The sequence below is a fragment of the Acanthochromis polyacanthus genome, chromosome 1, assembly GCF_021347895.1.
Source record: "Acanthochromis polyacanthus isolate Apoly-LR-REF ecotype Palm Island chromosome 1, KAUST_Apoly_ChrSc, whole genome shotgun sequence".
NCBI lineage: Eukaryota > Metazoa > Chordata > Actinopteri > Pomacentridae > Acanthochromis > Acanthochromis polyacanthus.
In genome coordinates, this window is record NC_067113.1 from 23,999,753 (window position 1) to 24,016,664 (window position 16,912).

General features: G+C 41.3%; 1 protein-coding gene across 4 annotated transcripts in view; it reads right to left on the bottom strand.

Annotated features, from left to right (window-relative positions):
• The window catches only part of fermt2 (FERM domain containing kindlin 2), a 41,652-nt gene that overhangs the window by 23,201 nt on the left and 1,539 nt on the right, over positions 1–16,912 (bottom strand). For all 4 annotated transcript variants that reach the window (XM_022214998.2, XM_022215020.2, XM_022215012.2 and 1 more), the window contains exons 2-3: positions 15,779–15,936; positions 1,462–1,695 (exon numbers count right to left, since the gene is read on the bottom strand). In XM_022214998.2, coding sequence (XP_022070690.1) covers positions 1,462–1,695; positions 15,779–15,935 — 391 coding nt within the window. In that variant the 5' untranslated portion in view covers position 15,936. The remainder of the gene's footprint in view (positions 1–1,461; positions 1,696–15,778; positions 15,937–16,912) is intronic.

Genomic DNA, 16,912 nt, shown 5'->3' on the forward strand with positions numbered 1-16,912 from the left:
CTTCCAGTATCTGACACCTCTGCTTTTGCTGTCTGGAGCAAAGGCCAGTTGGACAGGCCTTGTCTCTTCCTGTGCCATCTGATTCTTAATGCTGAGCAGCTCTCAGGTAGTCAGCAGAAAATATGTGCAGCAAATTGTCAAACTCAAAGTTGCTCAGATAACACTGCTTCCAGGCCAGAACAGCTGGAAGTCAGCTGTCATACAGCTGGAGTAAAAAACGCTCTCACTGTCCCTTACCAGTAAGAAATAACATGCAGTGAAGTAAACACATTGAGGGGCTATTTACAGTCACCACACAATTTCCTGCACCATCCTCACACATGCCAAGTCAGCTAAATGCAATCTGCCCTGAATTTCTGTGGATCTGAAACCGATTTACTACAGAAGCAGCAGACTCATTCTTAATCAGGTCTGGCTAACAGACTACAAACCCCCTTCTCTCCGCCCCTGCTTTCTAAAACAGCCTCTTTGCATATTCACACTCAATAAAATGCGCCATTTGTTCTTTCATTGCATAAAACCGCTCTGTGGAGCCCAAATTACAACAAGGTCGAGCACTACCTGTGGAGCCCATTAAAAAAACAAACAAAAAAAAAAAAAAACAGGAAAACTGTGACTGGAGCCACCAGCCTCGCCTGCTGAACACAGTTCAGTGACAAAGACACAACAGGTGTGTTGTGACCCTGTTTTGTGGAGGGATTTATATAGGTGGGGGTTCTCCAAAGCAGAAAACCCTGCAGGAGATCGAGACAGAAAGGCACTGGCAAGGGACGAGGTCCAAGCTGTGTAAAAGTGGGTGTAAGCAGGTCAGGGGTTGTTGGGGTCCAGTATGTGACCTCTGACATGTCTGTTATAGGACAGAGTGGAGCCAGTGATACAAGATTTCCACAGTGTGTGTGTATGACCCTTGGGCACCATTTACACCATGGGGGGCACTTAAATTTGGACCTTATATTAGCAGCAAAGAATTTTGGTAAGCAAGACAGTGAGCAAGAGTTATGTACTAGTGTGTGCCTCTGTTTTAAGCCTGAGACAGCTTGATAATCTCTGTTTACTAAACATTACTGCAAGACTGATGGAGCCCTGGTTCCAAGGACACGACGTCAGACTACGAGTCTAGAGACGTGACTTCAACACGCAGAGCTTACAGTGTGTTTAATAAACACAACAAATTGCCAAGGGATAAAAACAAAGTGAGAGGAAGGACATGATTAGCTACATTTGATGCAGACCATTTCCAGAATCTTTCCAAAAATACCACAACAAGGGGAAGTTGTGGGCGGTGGGCACCTCCAGTAGTAGACTGGATCCACCATTCTACAATTACAACAAATTTCATTCCCATAACTTCTTCCTAATCTGTCACACCTCATTTCACCAAAGCTTTATGACTGTTTTCCACATTTTCTCTGAAAATAAAACCACCTAGCGTTCTATGAATGACTCAATCGTTCCACTCACTGAAAGTTTTGCAGATGTCCGACACGGCCTTAAAGACCCGGTCCGAGAAGTTGACCTTGACCTTCATGTGTTTCATGTTGGGCAGCTGGAGGCGCAGCAGTTTGTGTTGCGGGGTGAAGAGCAGCCTGGCATCAGCTTGGATACCATACTTGTCCAACGTCCAGTGGGTTTTCAACAGCCATGTCTTCTTCTTCTCCCACCACAGAGCGTGGTCCGACCAGTCCTTCTTCACATCTAAAATACAGAAGAAAAATCAGAATGGATGAGTTTTAGTAAATGTCTCGTTACCAATATAAGAAAGGACAGGCTGCAAGAGAAAACACAGCAAATGACTGAGTATATTTATTGCTTTACATACTTTAACCTTTGAGACAATTGACAATATACTGACAGCAAAGAGAAAGAGTAAACAGAGCTGTATCCATCACACTGTACTGACTTAAGCTCACCAAATATGTCCCCTCTGGGGCAGAGGTCATATATGGGGTGAAAGGAAGCTCCAGAAAAGGTTTGTGTGGGGCAGTGAAGTCAAAGTGAGAGGGAGGAGAGGACAGAGTGTGTGAAAGACGTGGCTGTTTGCGTGACACTGAGGGAATATCAGGTTCATACCACCCTCTTTGTTCCAAAGTTACACTGTGATCCCTTTAAGCAGACACAAGGCACCCAAAACCCCACATAGCTTCCAGGCTTTTGCTCCACAAGGCCTCAGCACAATGGGGACAGCACCGAGAGGCCCGTGGTCTCATGGTGTGTGTGTCCGACTTGAAGGGAAAGGTGAAAGCCGCGGAGATTTGAGAGAACTCAAAGCATCTGTTTTACAGATCACCTTGCTCTGGTTTATATAAGAACAGCAGAGCGATATGTTGAAGTTGTGTTTGAATTGCAAATCGCTTCAAAAGTGAAAGTTAAAAGTGAAAAAATAAAACATCTACCATTCTCAATGTGAGAGTGAGACTACCTTTAAAGCCATTTCTTTCTCTTTGACAATGGGATACATTCACAAAATAGCTCCATAAATAAAGCGACTAGGTCAGGGACACTTTTTAGGGTGTTGAAAATATCCACGCACCAACACTGTGCGTAGGTTTCTTTACACTCAGATGCTAGCTATCATCTTTTGAGCAGGCTATAATAGTAGATGGAGCGAAAAGGAATACAGTTTTTAGCATTCTACTACTTTACGATGTCCCCCGAGTAGTGATGTCATTACTCCGGCATTAGTCCAGGAAGGCACTTCCCAGAGTGGTGTCTCATTTCCTCCACCCACATACCAGTTCAGTGCTTCTCCAGCTTATCCTCAGTCTTATTCTGGGTCTGTGTGCGCTCTCACTGCTTCACTGTGCCCAGACAGAGACGTCAGTTTGCTTAGTCATCCTTTAATCAAAGCATTCAATCTAAATGGATCCATCTTTTACACCACTGCATCAGTGAGTGTGTTTAAAAGGGCATTTACCCTGACTTGGCTGAACATACTGTCGGCCAGATGTTAAATATCCAAAATGGAAAGAGTACAAATTTACATGATGCATTTTCACATATATTATTTAGATTTCAGCTGGCAATTATTAATCTACCACATATCTTATGTGATAGACTGGTGACCTGTCAGCTGTGTCCCTGGCCTTTGCCCTCAGTCAGCTGGGATAGATAGACTCCAGCCCCCCTGTGACCCTCATGAGGATTAAGTGGTGTACAGATAATTGGTGGATGGATATCTTTTCATTTTAATGTCAATAATAAAAAAAAAGAAGAAAGAAGAAAATTGTATTTATCCTTTATTGCAAGGTTGCAACCAATCACTAATGTGCTAATAGTGCAGTCTGTATGTAATGTAGAAAAATGGTGAAAATGATAAATTATGCCCATTTTAAGCTCTGCCCTTCATTAAGGACTTCCATCTATTCCGTATTCAAGGCTGGCTTTTACATTAGATAATGTGGCATCAACTCATATCTACTGTACTTATTACATGAGGTACATGAGGAAGGACACGGCCACTAATGGACAAAGTGGATCCATAATGGAATGGGGATAATTACAATTACCTTCGGGTACATGGAAAGCAAAGAGCAGTTAAGAGTATACAACAGACTTCACATCAACCTGACAACACTGCTGAAGCTCACTCCTTCTACAAATGGAAAATGACATCAATGTTAATGACAGAGGACAAAATCTCGAATTTTGCTCATTGCCGACCTCCTCCCTCTGTCCATCTAACAGTTTGATGCCATGGTAACCCAAAGCTTGAGTGGCCTTCTGTTTTCATGCGCTGCTGCTGTTGTCCCTGACCTTTGCTTTACATAGGGGCATCTATATGCATTGTTGACGCTCTCCTTCTGGCCCCGTCTAAGGGCCGAATGAATAGGATTAGCGGGTGAGTATGTGAAATAGCAGATTGCCTGCTCAGACCAAGGCAGCACAACCACTCTGATGTATGTAAAGCAAACTGGGCTGAGGAAGAGATTACAATAGCGATTAAGATTGGGTGTCTAAGAAAAAGAGTGGTCCCCCAGCATCTCAGTGTTGACACAATTGTGAGAGCCTTGGGCTTTTTTGAATAGTCTTGGGGAGGGGTTGTTTGTAAAGCTGTTGGGTTTTATACTGTTTACTCCAACAGGCAAACACTTGGTACTTGAGTGAAAACATTCCAAGCTTTCCGAGGCCCTGTGTGAGTTACTCCTGTAGCATGGGGACTAGCTGTCATCGCCCCAAATTTGATGCTTCAGCTGTGTCAAACACAACTTCATTTCTACCATTGAAGAAACTGCTCTCTCAAGGTTTCCGCAGTTATTAAAGGTTGAAATAATGAGAGGGAATATGGGGAGAAAAACTGAAAATAATCCTGAATGTATTTTCATAACTCTGCTCACAGTTTTTCTTCTTACAACCTTGTAATTTCTGGTGTCTGGGAGCAATGCAGAACAGCTAGCATTAAGATTTGGCACTCCGGTCTTCACCACAGACCACGCTCTATAGAGACGTCCTCGTATTCAGCATGCATGACCACCATACAATCTGTGGCAAGGCATGAATGCACGTCTCGGCTGGCTTTGGTTACCTTCAACACGTTCCCTACGGCCCCTACTTCTCTGTTTCCTTGATTTTCCTTACTGGACACAGCCTTCCCCTCTCCTTGCTTGTGTCATCACGCAGTGGTTCGATGTGCCGTGATTGGACGAGGACGGCTCGGGAAGCCTTCTATTGGGCTCTTTAAGCAATAAGGTGGTAACTCAATCCACAGAGAGAGGAACTGAGGGCCAATGGCAACTACCAGCTAAAAATACAGCCTGCCAAGCCTGACGTAATGCAGCAGCCAGAGGAGCGGGGGGCCTAAGTAATTGGGTGCATTAAATGTGGACCCACGGCCTCTTGTTGGAGTGATTTGTGTGTGTGTATGTGTGCAACGCTTGAAAGACAAGGGGAGGGGAAACAGAATGGGAAAACCATGTTTTATGACCTCTGCGGGATGTGAAAGATGATACAAAGATTGCGTTTTGTGTGTGCGCGGGTCTGGTTATTTGTCGAGGGGAGGGCGTTCTTATCCATCCATTAACTACATTAGATCTCTGTGTGTCTGTGCTTTAACAAGCGAAATTAATTCATAAATTCTGCCAAACCGAGTTCTTCTCATTCACCACCATCACCGCCGCAGCTTTCAACCAAGACCACTTCCCCTTCTTTGTGCACCAGATACCACAACCAGAAATACTGCTTAAAAAAAAAGAACACAGATTAATACTGTCATATATTAGGAAGCCATTACGAAAAACAAAAAGAAGAAAAAAAAGAAGAGAACGGGCAATTAAATGTTTCACTGTCAGCACAGATCTACCCAGTCTAAAGGGCTTTCACTGGGATAATATGAGATCGAACTGTCCCTCCTTTTCCTCTCCTCCACATCACTCCTCTTGACTCCTTCTATTTCGTCCCTTCTAGACAGAGTATCTGTGGTGTTTACATTAGGAGGCAGCTATGTTTATGGAGGACTGTCTGTGAGGGGGAGGGGATAGGACAAAAAGGAATGAGAGAAAGGGGCATGACAAGGAGAGATGGGGAGGACGAGCAGAGGACAGCGAGGAGATGTAACTTGGGACACAAAAATAAGAGACAGAGCGAGCAATAGCAAGGGCTAAGTAAAAAATGACAGTCTACATGTGAAGAAATGATAAATATATACACAACATCTTCAAAATTATCCCCTCAATAAACATGAAAAGCTACTTCTGTGTACAGGAGAACAGAAAGTACCGCATAATGTAAGTAGAAATGATGTTACGCATAATTGGTGTAACACATCATTATAGGCTTTCCATCAAATTTAATGTTGCTGCATTACTTTATGTATGTTCTATAGACATACCAGGTTTCTGTTACTGGTCATTCTCGTTTCATAAACAAATATGAAGTACAATACACTCTGACTGGTGATTTTCTGATTGGCAGAAATGCAAAAAAAAAAAAAAATGCAAGCAAGAAAACTACCTTCATATATTTTTGAGAATTCTGAATTATATGAACATTGTGAAATGCCATGATGTGACGAGAGATGCAACTAGTGCTTATGTTTTGTTTTATTGATTTATCTGCTGATTGTTTTCTCAGTTAAACAAGAAAACATTCAGGAAAGTGTACAGTTTTCCTAACACTCAACATAAAATCAAATTGGCTGCTTTCTTTAACTAACAGTCCAAATATACTCCAATCACAACAGCAAATCCTTATAAATTAGAATTAATGAGTCAAACTAAAATGTTTTGCTTAAAAAAAACGTATTGTTTAAATAAGGTTGCCTTTTATGTTTTCCAGTCAATCGGTTAATAGACTACTTGTTGTAGCTCTTTAATAGATGTGAGGTCTTTGGGTTTGAAGGGGGAAAAAAAAATCTTTGATCTGGCATGTGCACTTATTTATTAGGTTTCTCGGCAGTGACAGTCAGCTGATGCCTGAAGCAAAATCCAGGCTCATTTAAAGAATCACTGAGACAGATGACTCAGAAGAAAATGGACTTAAAGGTCTGGACCTTCTTGCTGTGTTTGTCTCGTGAGCGTTTTCTCTAAAAATGTTTTACATTTGTCATCAGAGCCCATCTGTTATCTCTCAGTAATAACCACGGTCATGCAGCGCAAGTTTTTGTCCTGCTTTGCCATCAGCTGATAAAAACACTGCAGCTGGGTGAGGCTGGTCATGCTGTTTCCTTGGTGACTCCTGACTGACGCCGCAGGGGCAGCGGTGCGAGGCGATGACTTGTTTTCATACAAAACAGACACAGAGCGACAGGTTTGTCACATGTATTATCTGTCTCTCACACACACAATCACTAAAACACATACGGTTTATCCTCCTCTACAACATGAAAGCTTTTCTCTTTCTAAATATATTCCAGGGTGAAGGTCGGTATTGACAAGCAAAGATGCAACAAGCAACTGTTCTGCACTGTCCTTAAATTAGAGCTACTGTAAATGGCCTTTAGGCACATTGTGTCTCATGCAGCCATCAGATAACCAGCATGTAACCAGCAGGTTCGATATAGACAGGTGATGACAGTATCTGTACGGCAGATATGAGATAAGGGTTAAAGTGGTATAATGAGTGCGTGTTCAAGGCAATGTGGAGTTCTGCATAGTCACAGTCGTTATACATCAGCGACAGAACTGGCTATAGAGCAGCAGTCAAACCTGTTTCTGGACTCGTGACTCAAGAACAACAGATTATGGAGATCAATCCAAGATAGCTTTATGCAAATAACTCACATCAGACTTCTAATGCACACGCTGCGGCAGATACACAACTATACTTGCAACACATGAAGAGTTAACATGCAAAAACATCATGATCTGCATTCTTATAAAAAAGACTGTTGTGAATAATTCATACACAGCACATGCTGAATCTAAAATTAGTCATGTCACAGACCCACTACTGTACACTGAAAAATGCATTACAGATTCATGTTTAGCAGCAGAAAATGTTAAATGTCAGTGCTGTTCTCAACTCTATGAATCTGTTTAATGGTATCAACGATGTTCTGCTGGAGATGTGTGGTCTTCTGTAATTTCTCTGCCAAGTTGAGAGCCAAGGCAAAGGAATGTGACCAGTGGCGTTTGTTAATAAGTTTACAGAAAAAAATTCAATGTCTAATTTCATGAAGCGTGGTCAAGAGGCATAGCATGGGGACAGGAAGTACCCATTAAATTCTGATGTGGATTTAGACCATTTTGAATCAAGCTGCGAGGTAAGGCATTGGCCTTAGTGAAGTTTGTGCACTCCAAGTGCCCTTCGAGTTTTAAAGATGGATAATTTGGGCAAACTAGATTCTGTGATGTTATCTCAGGGCGTTCAAAGTTTTTACGGCTATAAGATCTAATATTGTGAATTTCTGAATATTAAATACCGTGAAGGAACACATGGTACTGTGTTACACTAAATACTACATGTATCACTGCAAAACTGTTTCCAGTGCAGCACATTCTTCAACCACACACACACACACACAAAAAATAAAAATGATGGCAGACTTTAGTTACAATATCAGTCACTTCTAGTGAGTTTGAATGGTGGCTCTTCAAATAAGGCTATCAAGGTTTTCAAAAGGGTTTTATAGTCAGGCTAACATTTTCTAAAGTAGAAATGTCTAATTTACCAAATAATGGGTCATTTTTATTGTAATTTCCAGTTCTTTACCTAGTCACTGTCTCCTGACCAATACTGAACAGTGTTAACAGAAGAATCCCATAGACATCAATCTTGGAAAATTTGTTGAGAAGTTTATCTTAAAAGAAAAGAAACTGTTGGTATTAGAGTTGAATGCACTGATTGAAATCAAGCCTAACATTTTCAAATACACATATATACCATACATGAGACATTTTAATTCTGTATATTAGCTATATTTACCACAACACCAGTTTGACCAGATAATCACCAGATAATCCCTTGCAGTGTGCAATAAAAAAATATGATTTCTGACATTTTCAATAAATGGACATATCTGTTTTTGCAAATGAACTCGTCACTTAGTCTAGCTCTGACACCAGCAAAGGCAAAATTATTGACAAATGAGTTGATTTATTCCAGCTATGTCCCTTAGGGATTCACTAACCAGTACCATTAAAATCCAAGTGCTCTCCATTGACAGGCAAAGCGGAATGAGGTTAGCTGAGATTATTTCAGTCCGTTATTATTATACATGCTCAGCACGCTGCCAATAGTCAATCAAACATGCCGTTTATCACAGGCATTAAATATGCAATACACACAGTGCCCAAAAAGGAACATTCTGCTGTGTTATTGATTGCACTGAGTATACTACCATCATTTCCCAAACGAACACACAACAGTTCATATTGACAAAATGGGTTTGAACTTCTCTCTTTCTAGATAATCAATATTTTAAACATAAAATTCATCTGAAAATGGCTCAACTTTTACTTTTACAGTCTTTCAGACGCACCCCTCATCTTAGATTGGCTATTTCAATCAGGTATACTGATAAACACTGCACTGGAGCGTTACAGGTTTTATTGTAACTGAAGAAGACGTGCAGACAACTGGGTAAAAAAAAAAAAAAAAAAAAAAGGACACCCACATGAGACATGATGGAGGGTGAGCCATGCTTTATGTGACTGGAAGCCAAAAAGCATTTTTCCTTGGAGAGGAGTGAATCTGAAATCTTTACTGGAAATTTAGGAGAATCCAGCATGTTAGAGTGTGAATGGCGCAACAGCTTTGATGCATTAGAAAAGGCCAGGGGGATATTAGAGAAAACCTCCTTAGAGACAAGTAGTTAGTATCCATTTGTGTCATACTCCAAACACAGCAAAACAGTGGGGTACTCCCTCTCTGCCCTGACAGAGCGTTATACAATTAAGCGTTCAGGGCCCTGGCGGAATAATGACATTACAAAGAAACTCTGGGTCTAAGATCAATGGAGTAGATACACAATATTCATCTGTCCTTCTATCCATGCATGCATCCTGCCAGACATCCATCAGGACTGTGATAAGCCGGCCTGCTAATGCCTCTGACCTGGATAACGGGAAACTGTTGCAACATCTCTAAAAACCCTGAGGAGAACCTGCACGGTTAAGCGAAACTTCTAAATACTTTAGCAGCAAAGAAGGTCTGCTTTTAAATTTAAAGAACAATTTAATAAAATTAACAGTAGGAGAGGTCTATCAAAAAAATTCCACAATTATTGCTTTTTAACATTAACCAAAACTTCGGTTATGAAGACAAAAATTCTTGTTGCTTTGCTTTGTAAAAGGGAGAGTACAGAGACTGTCTGAAAAGAGGAGGGGAGCAGGTTTAAAATGAATGAAATCTGTGCTGAGAAGCCAAACAAAAAGTCCAGATCAGTTTACTCCATTGACACACAGGTGTGTGGTGTCAGAACAACAACGTGGAGCTCTAACATTTCCTTCCACTGAATCCATGGTGCTGCTTGTACTACAGGAAGGTGAGAGGGACAAAAAGCAATTGAATTCAGATTCCCAGAGGAGCCAATGAAATGTTTATTTTTGTGCATGTTTAAGATGCCAAGCATAGCTAAATAAATCCTCCTGAACAAGCACAGCAGGTCTTACATAAAAGTGACAGAGGAGAGAAAGCAATGAGCAACTAAACTTTTAAAACTTTTCAGGCCTCAAACATTTCTAGTGAGACAGCTTCTCTATTCAGACTTATATTCATGATCTGTATGCAATGTTATTTGTAGCATTTAAGTAGTTGATTTCATTAAAAAAGTACATCAAAACAAACAAGTACCAAATTCAAAGTTTAGCTCACATTCTACAGAAACTCTTCCTGGTTCAATGTGTCTGCAAATAACTCAGCAGCATAATACAGATCAGGGTTTTTCCTGGCTCAAAATGGGCCTTTAGAGGGAAACTACGCACAACAGCAAGCGTGAATAATCCACACACAGAAAAGGCAATGAGTTTGTGTCGTATCTCACAGGAATCCATGTATTTTAATGGTATTTCTGATCATCTGACCAACAAACAAAAAATGTCTATCATAGCCAAATAAATTAGCAATAGGTTGAAATTACTCTACACAAGAAAAAACCCAGTTTCTGACTTGTTTCCATACTTCACACATTTCCTTTACATGCTGTTCTTTAATAGGTCTCATGAAATAATTCTTTAACTACACCAGCTGTGGATGAAACTAACAAATGTTTTCACTGATTAATGCTGCTTACTTTTCTTGACTAATCATTTGGGCTGCAAGAAATCAGAAAACAGGAAAAAAAAGCTAAATATTTCCTATAACCCGAGTCCAATTAAAGGTCTAAAAAAAAAAGTAGCAAACTGATTAATTTTCCATAAAACAAGAAAGTAAATTGCCACTACTGACAACTGGCCTTTAGAAACATCTTCAATTTCGTGCATGTAAAATTCATAATCAAAATGATTTATTTTGTGTTGATCTTTATCACTTATAATAGTTTCAGCTCTGAATAAGCACATGTGACATTCTAACTCATTTGTAATGAATTAGTTTCAGCCATATGCCAAACTGAATGTAGAAAAGAAGAAAAACAAATCTAGAAACAGATTTGAGTGAGCTGCCAAAATTGTCTATATATGGAAAACACCGAGTATATACACTTGTGTCGGCCAGAGGTCTATATATGAACACATCTGAAAGTCTGAGAGTAGAAAAGCACAATCACAGCAGCATCTTGCTAGTGAAACAGGAAAGCTCTGGCCTGGGCAGGACCACCACTTAGGCTAACTACTTCCTGTCAGAGAGATTAGACAGCAAGATGATCACACAGGCTGCCAGGCCATTTCTCACTTCATAATGCCAAACCTGTAGAATGGCTGCACAGTCCAAATCAATGAGACTCATTACACATAGTGACTAACGGAAAAGTGTCTCATGGAAAGACACCAATCAGGGCTCTCCTTGTGTACAATAATAACAGTAAAAGACATGAGATTTGTTTGCAGCTTTCACATCATCAGGAATGATCTCACATCTCTCCACTCACGGCAGCAAAAAATGCCACAAACGCTTAGAAGTCAGGAATGCAAGAGAGACAGAAAGGAGAAGGTGCACAAAAAAAGCTCAGAGGAAGTTCAGCATCCTGTGTTAAATAGCGTCTGTTTCCTAATGAAACCCACACTCCATTGTCAAACTGCTGCCATCTTCCTCCGGTCACCACAACCTCCAGCCGACAGAATCTTGGCATTACAAAAAGGACGATGAATTGAAACAGCTGAAAAAGTGGAGTAGCGACTTTAAAACCAAAGCTGCTGGCTGATGTTTCATTTTACAATTCCTAATAAAGCCACTTCTAAAAGACAACTACAGATGCTTTTCCTGCATGATCTTCTCCAACACATTTGAAATGAATTTGGGATATTAACAATCACCAAGCCACTTGCAAAGTGAATATGTAGGTCATCACAAATACAAAACACACATTTTCTCTGACATGCAGGGAAAGTTCTGTGGCGGGCTGCTGGTAGCACAGCAGCCAAAAACTGCAAGCCCCTAACTGGAAACAACCACATGAACTAACAGAGTCACACTCGACCAATTAGTTTGCTCAAGGTCTATTTTTGGAACACTGGACAGTCAGTGTGCATGAACCTACGTAAGAAACCGAGAGAGAGAGTGAACAAAGTGTGTTTCGGTGTTTCCTGATTGATCATTAAGCCTCGCTACGTGGCTAGAGGAGGGGATTTTGTCAAGTAGTAAGACGTGGCTTCTAGCGCTTTTAAAGTCAGACAGCAGTGAAAATATTTCCTACTAAATATATTTAGATGATGTGGGGGTGAGTAGGGGAGGGTGACAGCAGAAAGAAACAGAGGAGTGAGTGAGTGAGTGAGAGAGGGAGGGAGGTGGATGAAGCAGGCAGCAGAGACTCCAGCAATGACGGCAGCGACCAGAGAGCAGCATGCCAAACCCTGGAAGTCATTTCCTGCTTCATCGAAGACTTTTATGGAATTCTAGCAGCGTGGCTAACGTCACAATGAGAAAGAGAGACAGCAGCAGGAGAGAACGTTCAGGCCCTCTTCTCTGAACGCATCTTCCTCCCTCCCTCTCTCTCTTTCTTCCCCATCCAGTCCTTCTACCCTCAGCTGTTTTTGTGAGACTAACCAGAGCCAAGACAACCAGGAATGCAAGTGCAACAACATTCTCGCCGTCATGTACGTCGGCAGCATATGCTACACATTCCGAGACGCTGCGGTTTGCACAGTTATCGGAAATTCGCTGTTCTTATCCGCTTGCTTCATCACATTTATCGCGTGCAAAGTGGCAATGCATTTGTGTGAAGCATTAATAGCTAAAGCACTTACAGTAAGCCACAGGTTTACCAGACCCAAATGCTAAGTAACAATGGAGCCATCCCTTTAAATCCAATAAAACGCCTGTCAGCTAATGTTGCTCGTACAATATTTGTTTTCCCTCCTAAATGGCCCAATATTAGCTTTTAGAGAGGAGTGCGGCACATTTGGAAAACATCAACAAAGTCGGAGAAAGCACCAATGATGGAAAGCAATGGAGGAGATGAAAGGATTACAAGAGCAAGGGAGCAGGGGGGGAGGTTCATCAGCTGGCTTTAAATACTGCTCTCCTGGAGGTTTGCAGGGAAATGGAAGCAGTGTCCGCTGCTGTGATCAATAGCTAAGTGCCTTCCTGGCATTTGTCTATTTAATCCATTATCGAAGGCCATCTGAGCCTACGATGTGGACGTGAGACCTGCAGCTCACAGCAAGAGCTGAGTGATGAAAGCAGGATGCATGTGGATGAGACACACCCACCAACCAACCAAGCGACGCTCACGTGTGGAAACACATGCACAAATACTACAAATGAGAACTCTGCCCATCGTGCAGGAGCCAGCTGAGGTCAACACATTTTCACACAAACATTACACATGCTGCGTGTGCAAATACACACCTGCAGGAAGCTACTGCGTAGAGCAACAAATGTTCACGGTAGAAAGAAACTCACTGTCAGTCTTGTGGAAAGGGAAAAAAATAAATCACAAGAAGTCCTTCATTTTGGAGAGTAAGAGGTTGAATAAAACAAAGGAGGGGTAGAGGGAGGTTTGTCATTGAACCTGAACGTCCTTTCAATGCAAGACTGAAGCACTGCTTGCCAAGGCTCTGTGGTATCTACGTGTCCTTTCTCACAGCACCGTCTATATATGTTCTTGTACAGTATCTGTGTACAGGCACCACATCCAAGCAATCAGCAAACCCAACAGTGAGTATGTGACAACACTTCAGAGGTGATAAATGTGTCAAAGCTGGGAGATACAAAAACAGGCAGACAAATTTTCTTCATCATTGGCCTTAATCTCATAATATAACTCATTACCTTGCACACATTATTTCCTCTCAGTTCAGATTACACACTACCACATTAATATAATAAAGTTCATTGAGCTGTTTTTACAAGGTCTCCATTTAAAATGATGCCCAAAAGGGTATTTCTTTGATTTGCTCCAATTTATCATTAGGAAAATTCTCTGGACAATCAAAAACAAAACAACATGGCCTGCTCCAAAAACAAAAGATTACGTGTGTCACGAACAATGTACGGTCTCCCTGCAACATGTGGCCATGTGGAAAACCCATATTGTGGATGAGTTAATGATTGCAATGAATGGAAAACAACCTGTTGACTCAGGGAAGGAGAGCACTCGCAGTGAAACCTGTTAAAAGACTCAAACACAACCTCAGACACTCACAGAGCAATTTAATGTCACTGCACCAGTTCCGTTTTACAGGAAGAGGGTCTATTACCTTCACACATACTTTGGTAAGCTAAATGACCTGCAGTGATGGTGGCAGTAGTGTGATAATGTCGGGGATTTAAATGCATCTGTGAATAGTATACAAGGCAGGAATGACAGTACGATTTTTAAAAGAGGCGGTGACAAAAACAACCATGTATTTTTTAGTCAAAAGGCAACAAATCCCAAGAAATTACAACTATTGCCAGATGTGGATGTGAATAAAAACAAAAAAGGTCATCAACAACATGATTTAGAAGAGCATAAAATAAATTATGAACAGTCAGATCCTATTACATAATAATGATGTCCAACACGACTTGATGCAACTGTGACGCAATTCATATGATTTCAAGCATATTTTTATGCAACAAACAGAAAAAAAGCACTTAAAAATTAGCTGCAATGTCATCCACCATGCATCAAACCGACCGTGTGTCCTATCAAGAAAATACCCTTCAAGCAGACCTTAGCAAAATGCATTAGCACAACTCAAACAATGGATAAGGCCCGGCCTTGAGTGGAGCTGTGGCAGGACGACCAATGAATTCATGTCGTCCCACACGCGGCAGCAACACTGCAGTCGCCGAGTTTAGATGCTCCTCAGCAGACGACCACAGAGAACAAAGACCTCAATTATGTGGAGCTCTAACAGGAGGGCTAAAAACGGGACCATGGGCAGGGAATAAAACCGTGGAGCGCTGCAGGAATTCTGAGCATTCGAGCGCCATCAACACACAACAAACTGTCACTCCCAAATCGCACTGCCACCACCACTGACCTTTCTGCAGGCTCCATGAAACAGGCCAGTGTTCAAGTGGCTGGAACAGAGGACTCTTATGCTTACTCGCACCCAAACTCGTCAAGTGCATCACTGCAGTTACAGAACAGTGCATGATAGAGCGGGGGGAGGGAGGCTGTGTATGGTTTCTTTATACCTTGAGTGACTGACCCATATATTCTGCAGGGTAACAAAGAGGAACATTTTACCCCGTTGGAGCTGGTTGCAGGCAACAAATAACAACTTTCACACTCATTAAATCATTTGCACAGTCAGAGAAAGTATCAAACAAACAGGTTCCCCTTCATTTCAGCTCGTCTCTAATCTGATCCAGTGACTCTGATTTCGTACTGAGCATACTTTGGAGCTTCCAGCCGTGACAAAGTTGAAGAAAGTCTGTTCTTAACTCTGGCCTGTATTCAAAAACAGTTTGTACTTTTGCATAGAAGAGTGGTGTTTACTCAGTGGAATCTCACTTCTCAGAAAGGTGCCTACTTAGAAATAAAGAGGGTTTTATTGCCCAACAAATATGAACAGATAACACAAACCAGCCATTGACAGAGAGAAATTCTCACATGCTACAAGGAAAGGCTTTTTCTGTTTTCCCTGTTACAAATGGAACGCATTTTAAATCTGCAGAGTCACGATGGATGGCTGTTTTATCCATCATATGCCAAAATGACTCGATTAAGACTATGCACGGCCTGTACATTATGCTTAATGAAAGCTGCTTTAAAAGGTGCCCCAAACGTTGCGTGACAGCAGCATGAACATACCTAGTTTCTCCACGAGTTTGAGCATGACTCCACCGATGTGAATTTCCCCGGTGACCCTCAGCGACACGTCCCTGTGGAGGTCGGTGACATGCATCTTCAGCTCCCACGTCCCGTCGGCGTAGCAGCCATCGGGCATCCGGATCCCGTCCAGCGCCATCCTGCCAAACAGAGAAAATGTCAGGAGGGGAAAGGCTCCAGACGAACTTCTGTCACACCGAAGTGAAAAGAAACCTTTGGACCCCTTAGAAAAGAATGAAGCGAATCGCAGACACTTTAGTTTTACTTTACTAAAAACCCGATTACTTCATGAAATTATGCACTGCTTTGGATTGGTGACATTAAAACCATGGTAGATGATTTGTCTATCATCTGGGATTTGAGACCTGTTTTGATACCATGCAGTGGCAATTTCAGACATCAAAGTAGGTTTACTCGCCATCATTAGTACCTTTCAGCCTGAGAAAACAGTCGTATAAAGTCATCTGCTGATGTGGAAGTGGTTTCCAACATGTGACCTTGATGTCATACACTTATAATACAAAACCTGTGTTAAACACTGAAGGTGTGGAGCTTGAACAACAACATGAGAGGGTTTTTTAAATCATGGTAACCTCTGGATTTAACAAAAAAAAAAGACAAAAATGAATAAAAAAATGCACAAATATTTGATTCATTGATGCTCTGATGCAGATTTTATTGACAATTGAAGCACTGCTCCAAACATTCAAATGCTTTTGAATGGAAAATGTATGTTTGTAGTATTTTTCCAATTTGGAATTGACACTTTAAATCGAGCTAAAATAGTAGCTATAATGTAGTCTGCTTCAGGCAACACTGGGACATCAGGATGGGTGACAGTTGTGGTAAGTGGGCACAGTAATGAGATTTAACATTTAAAAAAAAACAAACATGCAAAAATCCAAGAAAACGTGCCAATATTGGATTCACTGATGCTTACTTTGGCACTGGACATATAGCTATAAACATTTAAGTGTTCTGATTCTGATTCAGGACTTTTTCAATGGATTATTTTTTGGAACTGACACTTTAAATCAAGCAACACTGGTGTATGGAAATAGGTTGTGGTAAATGGGCACATTAGTGAGATTTAACACTTAAAAAGAAGGCAAAAAA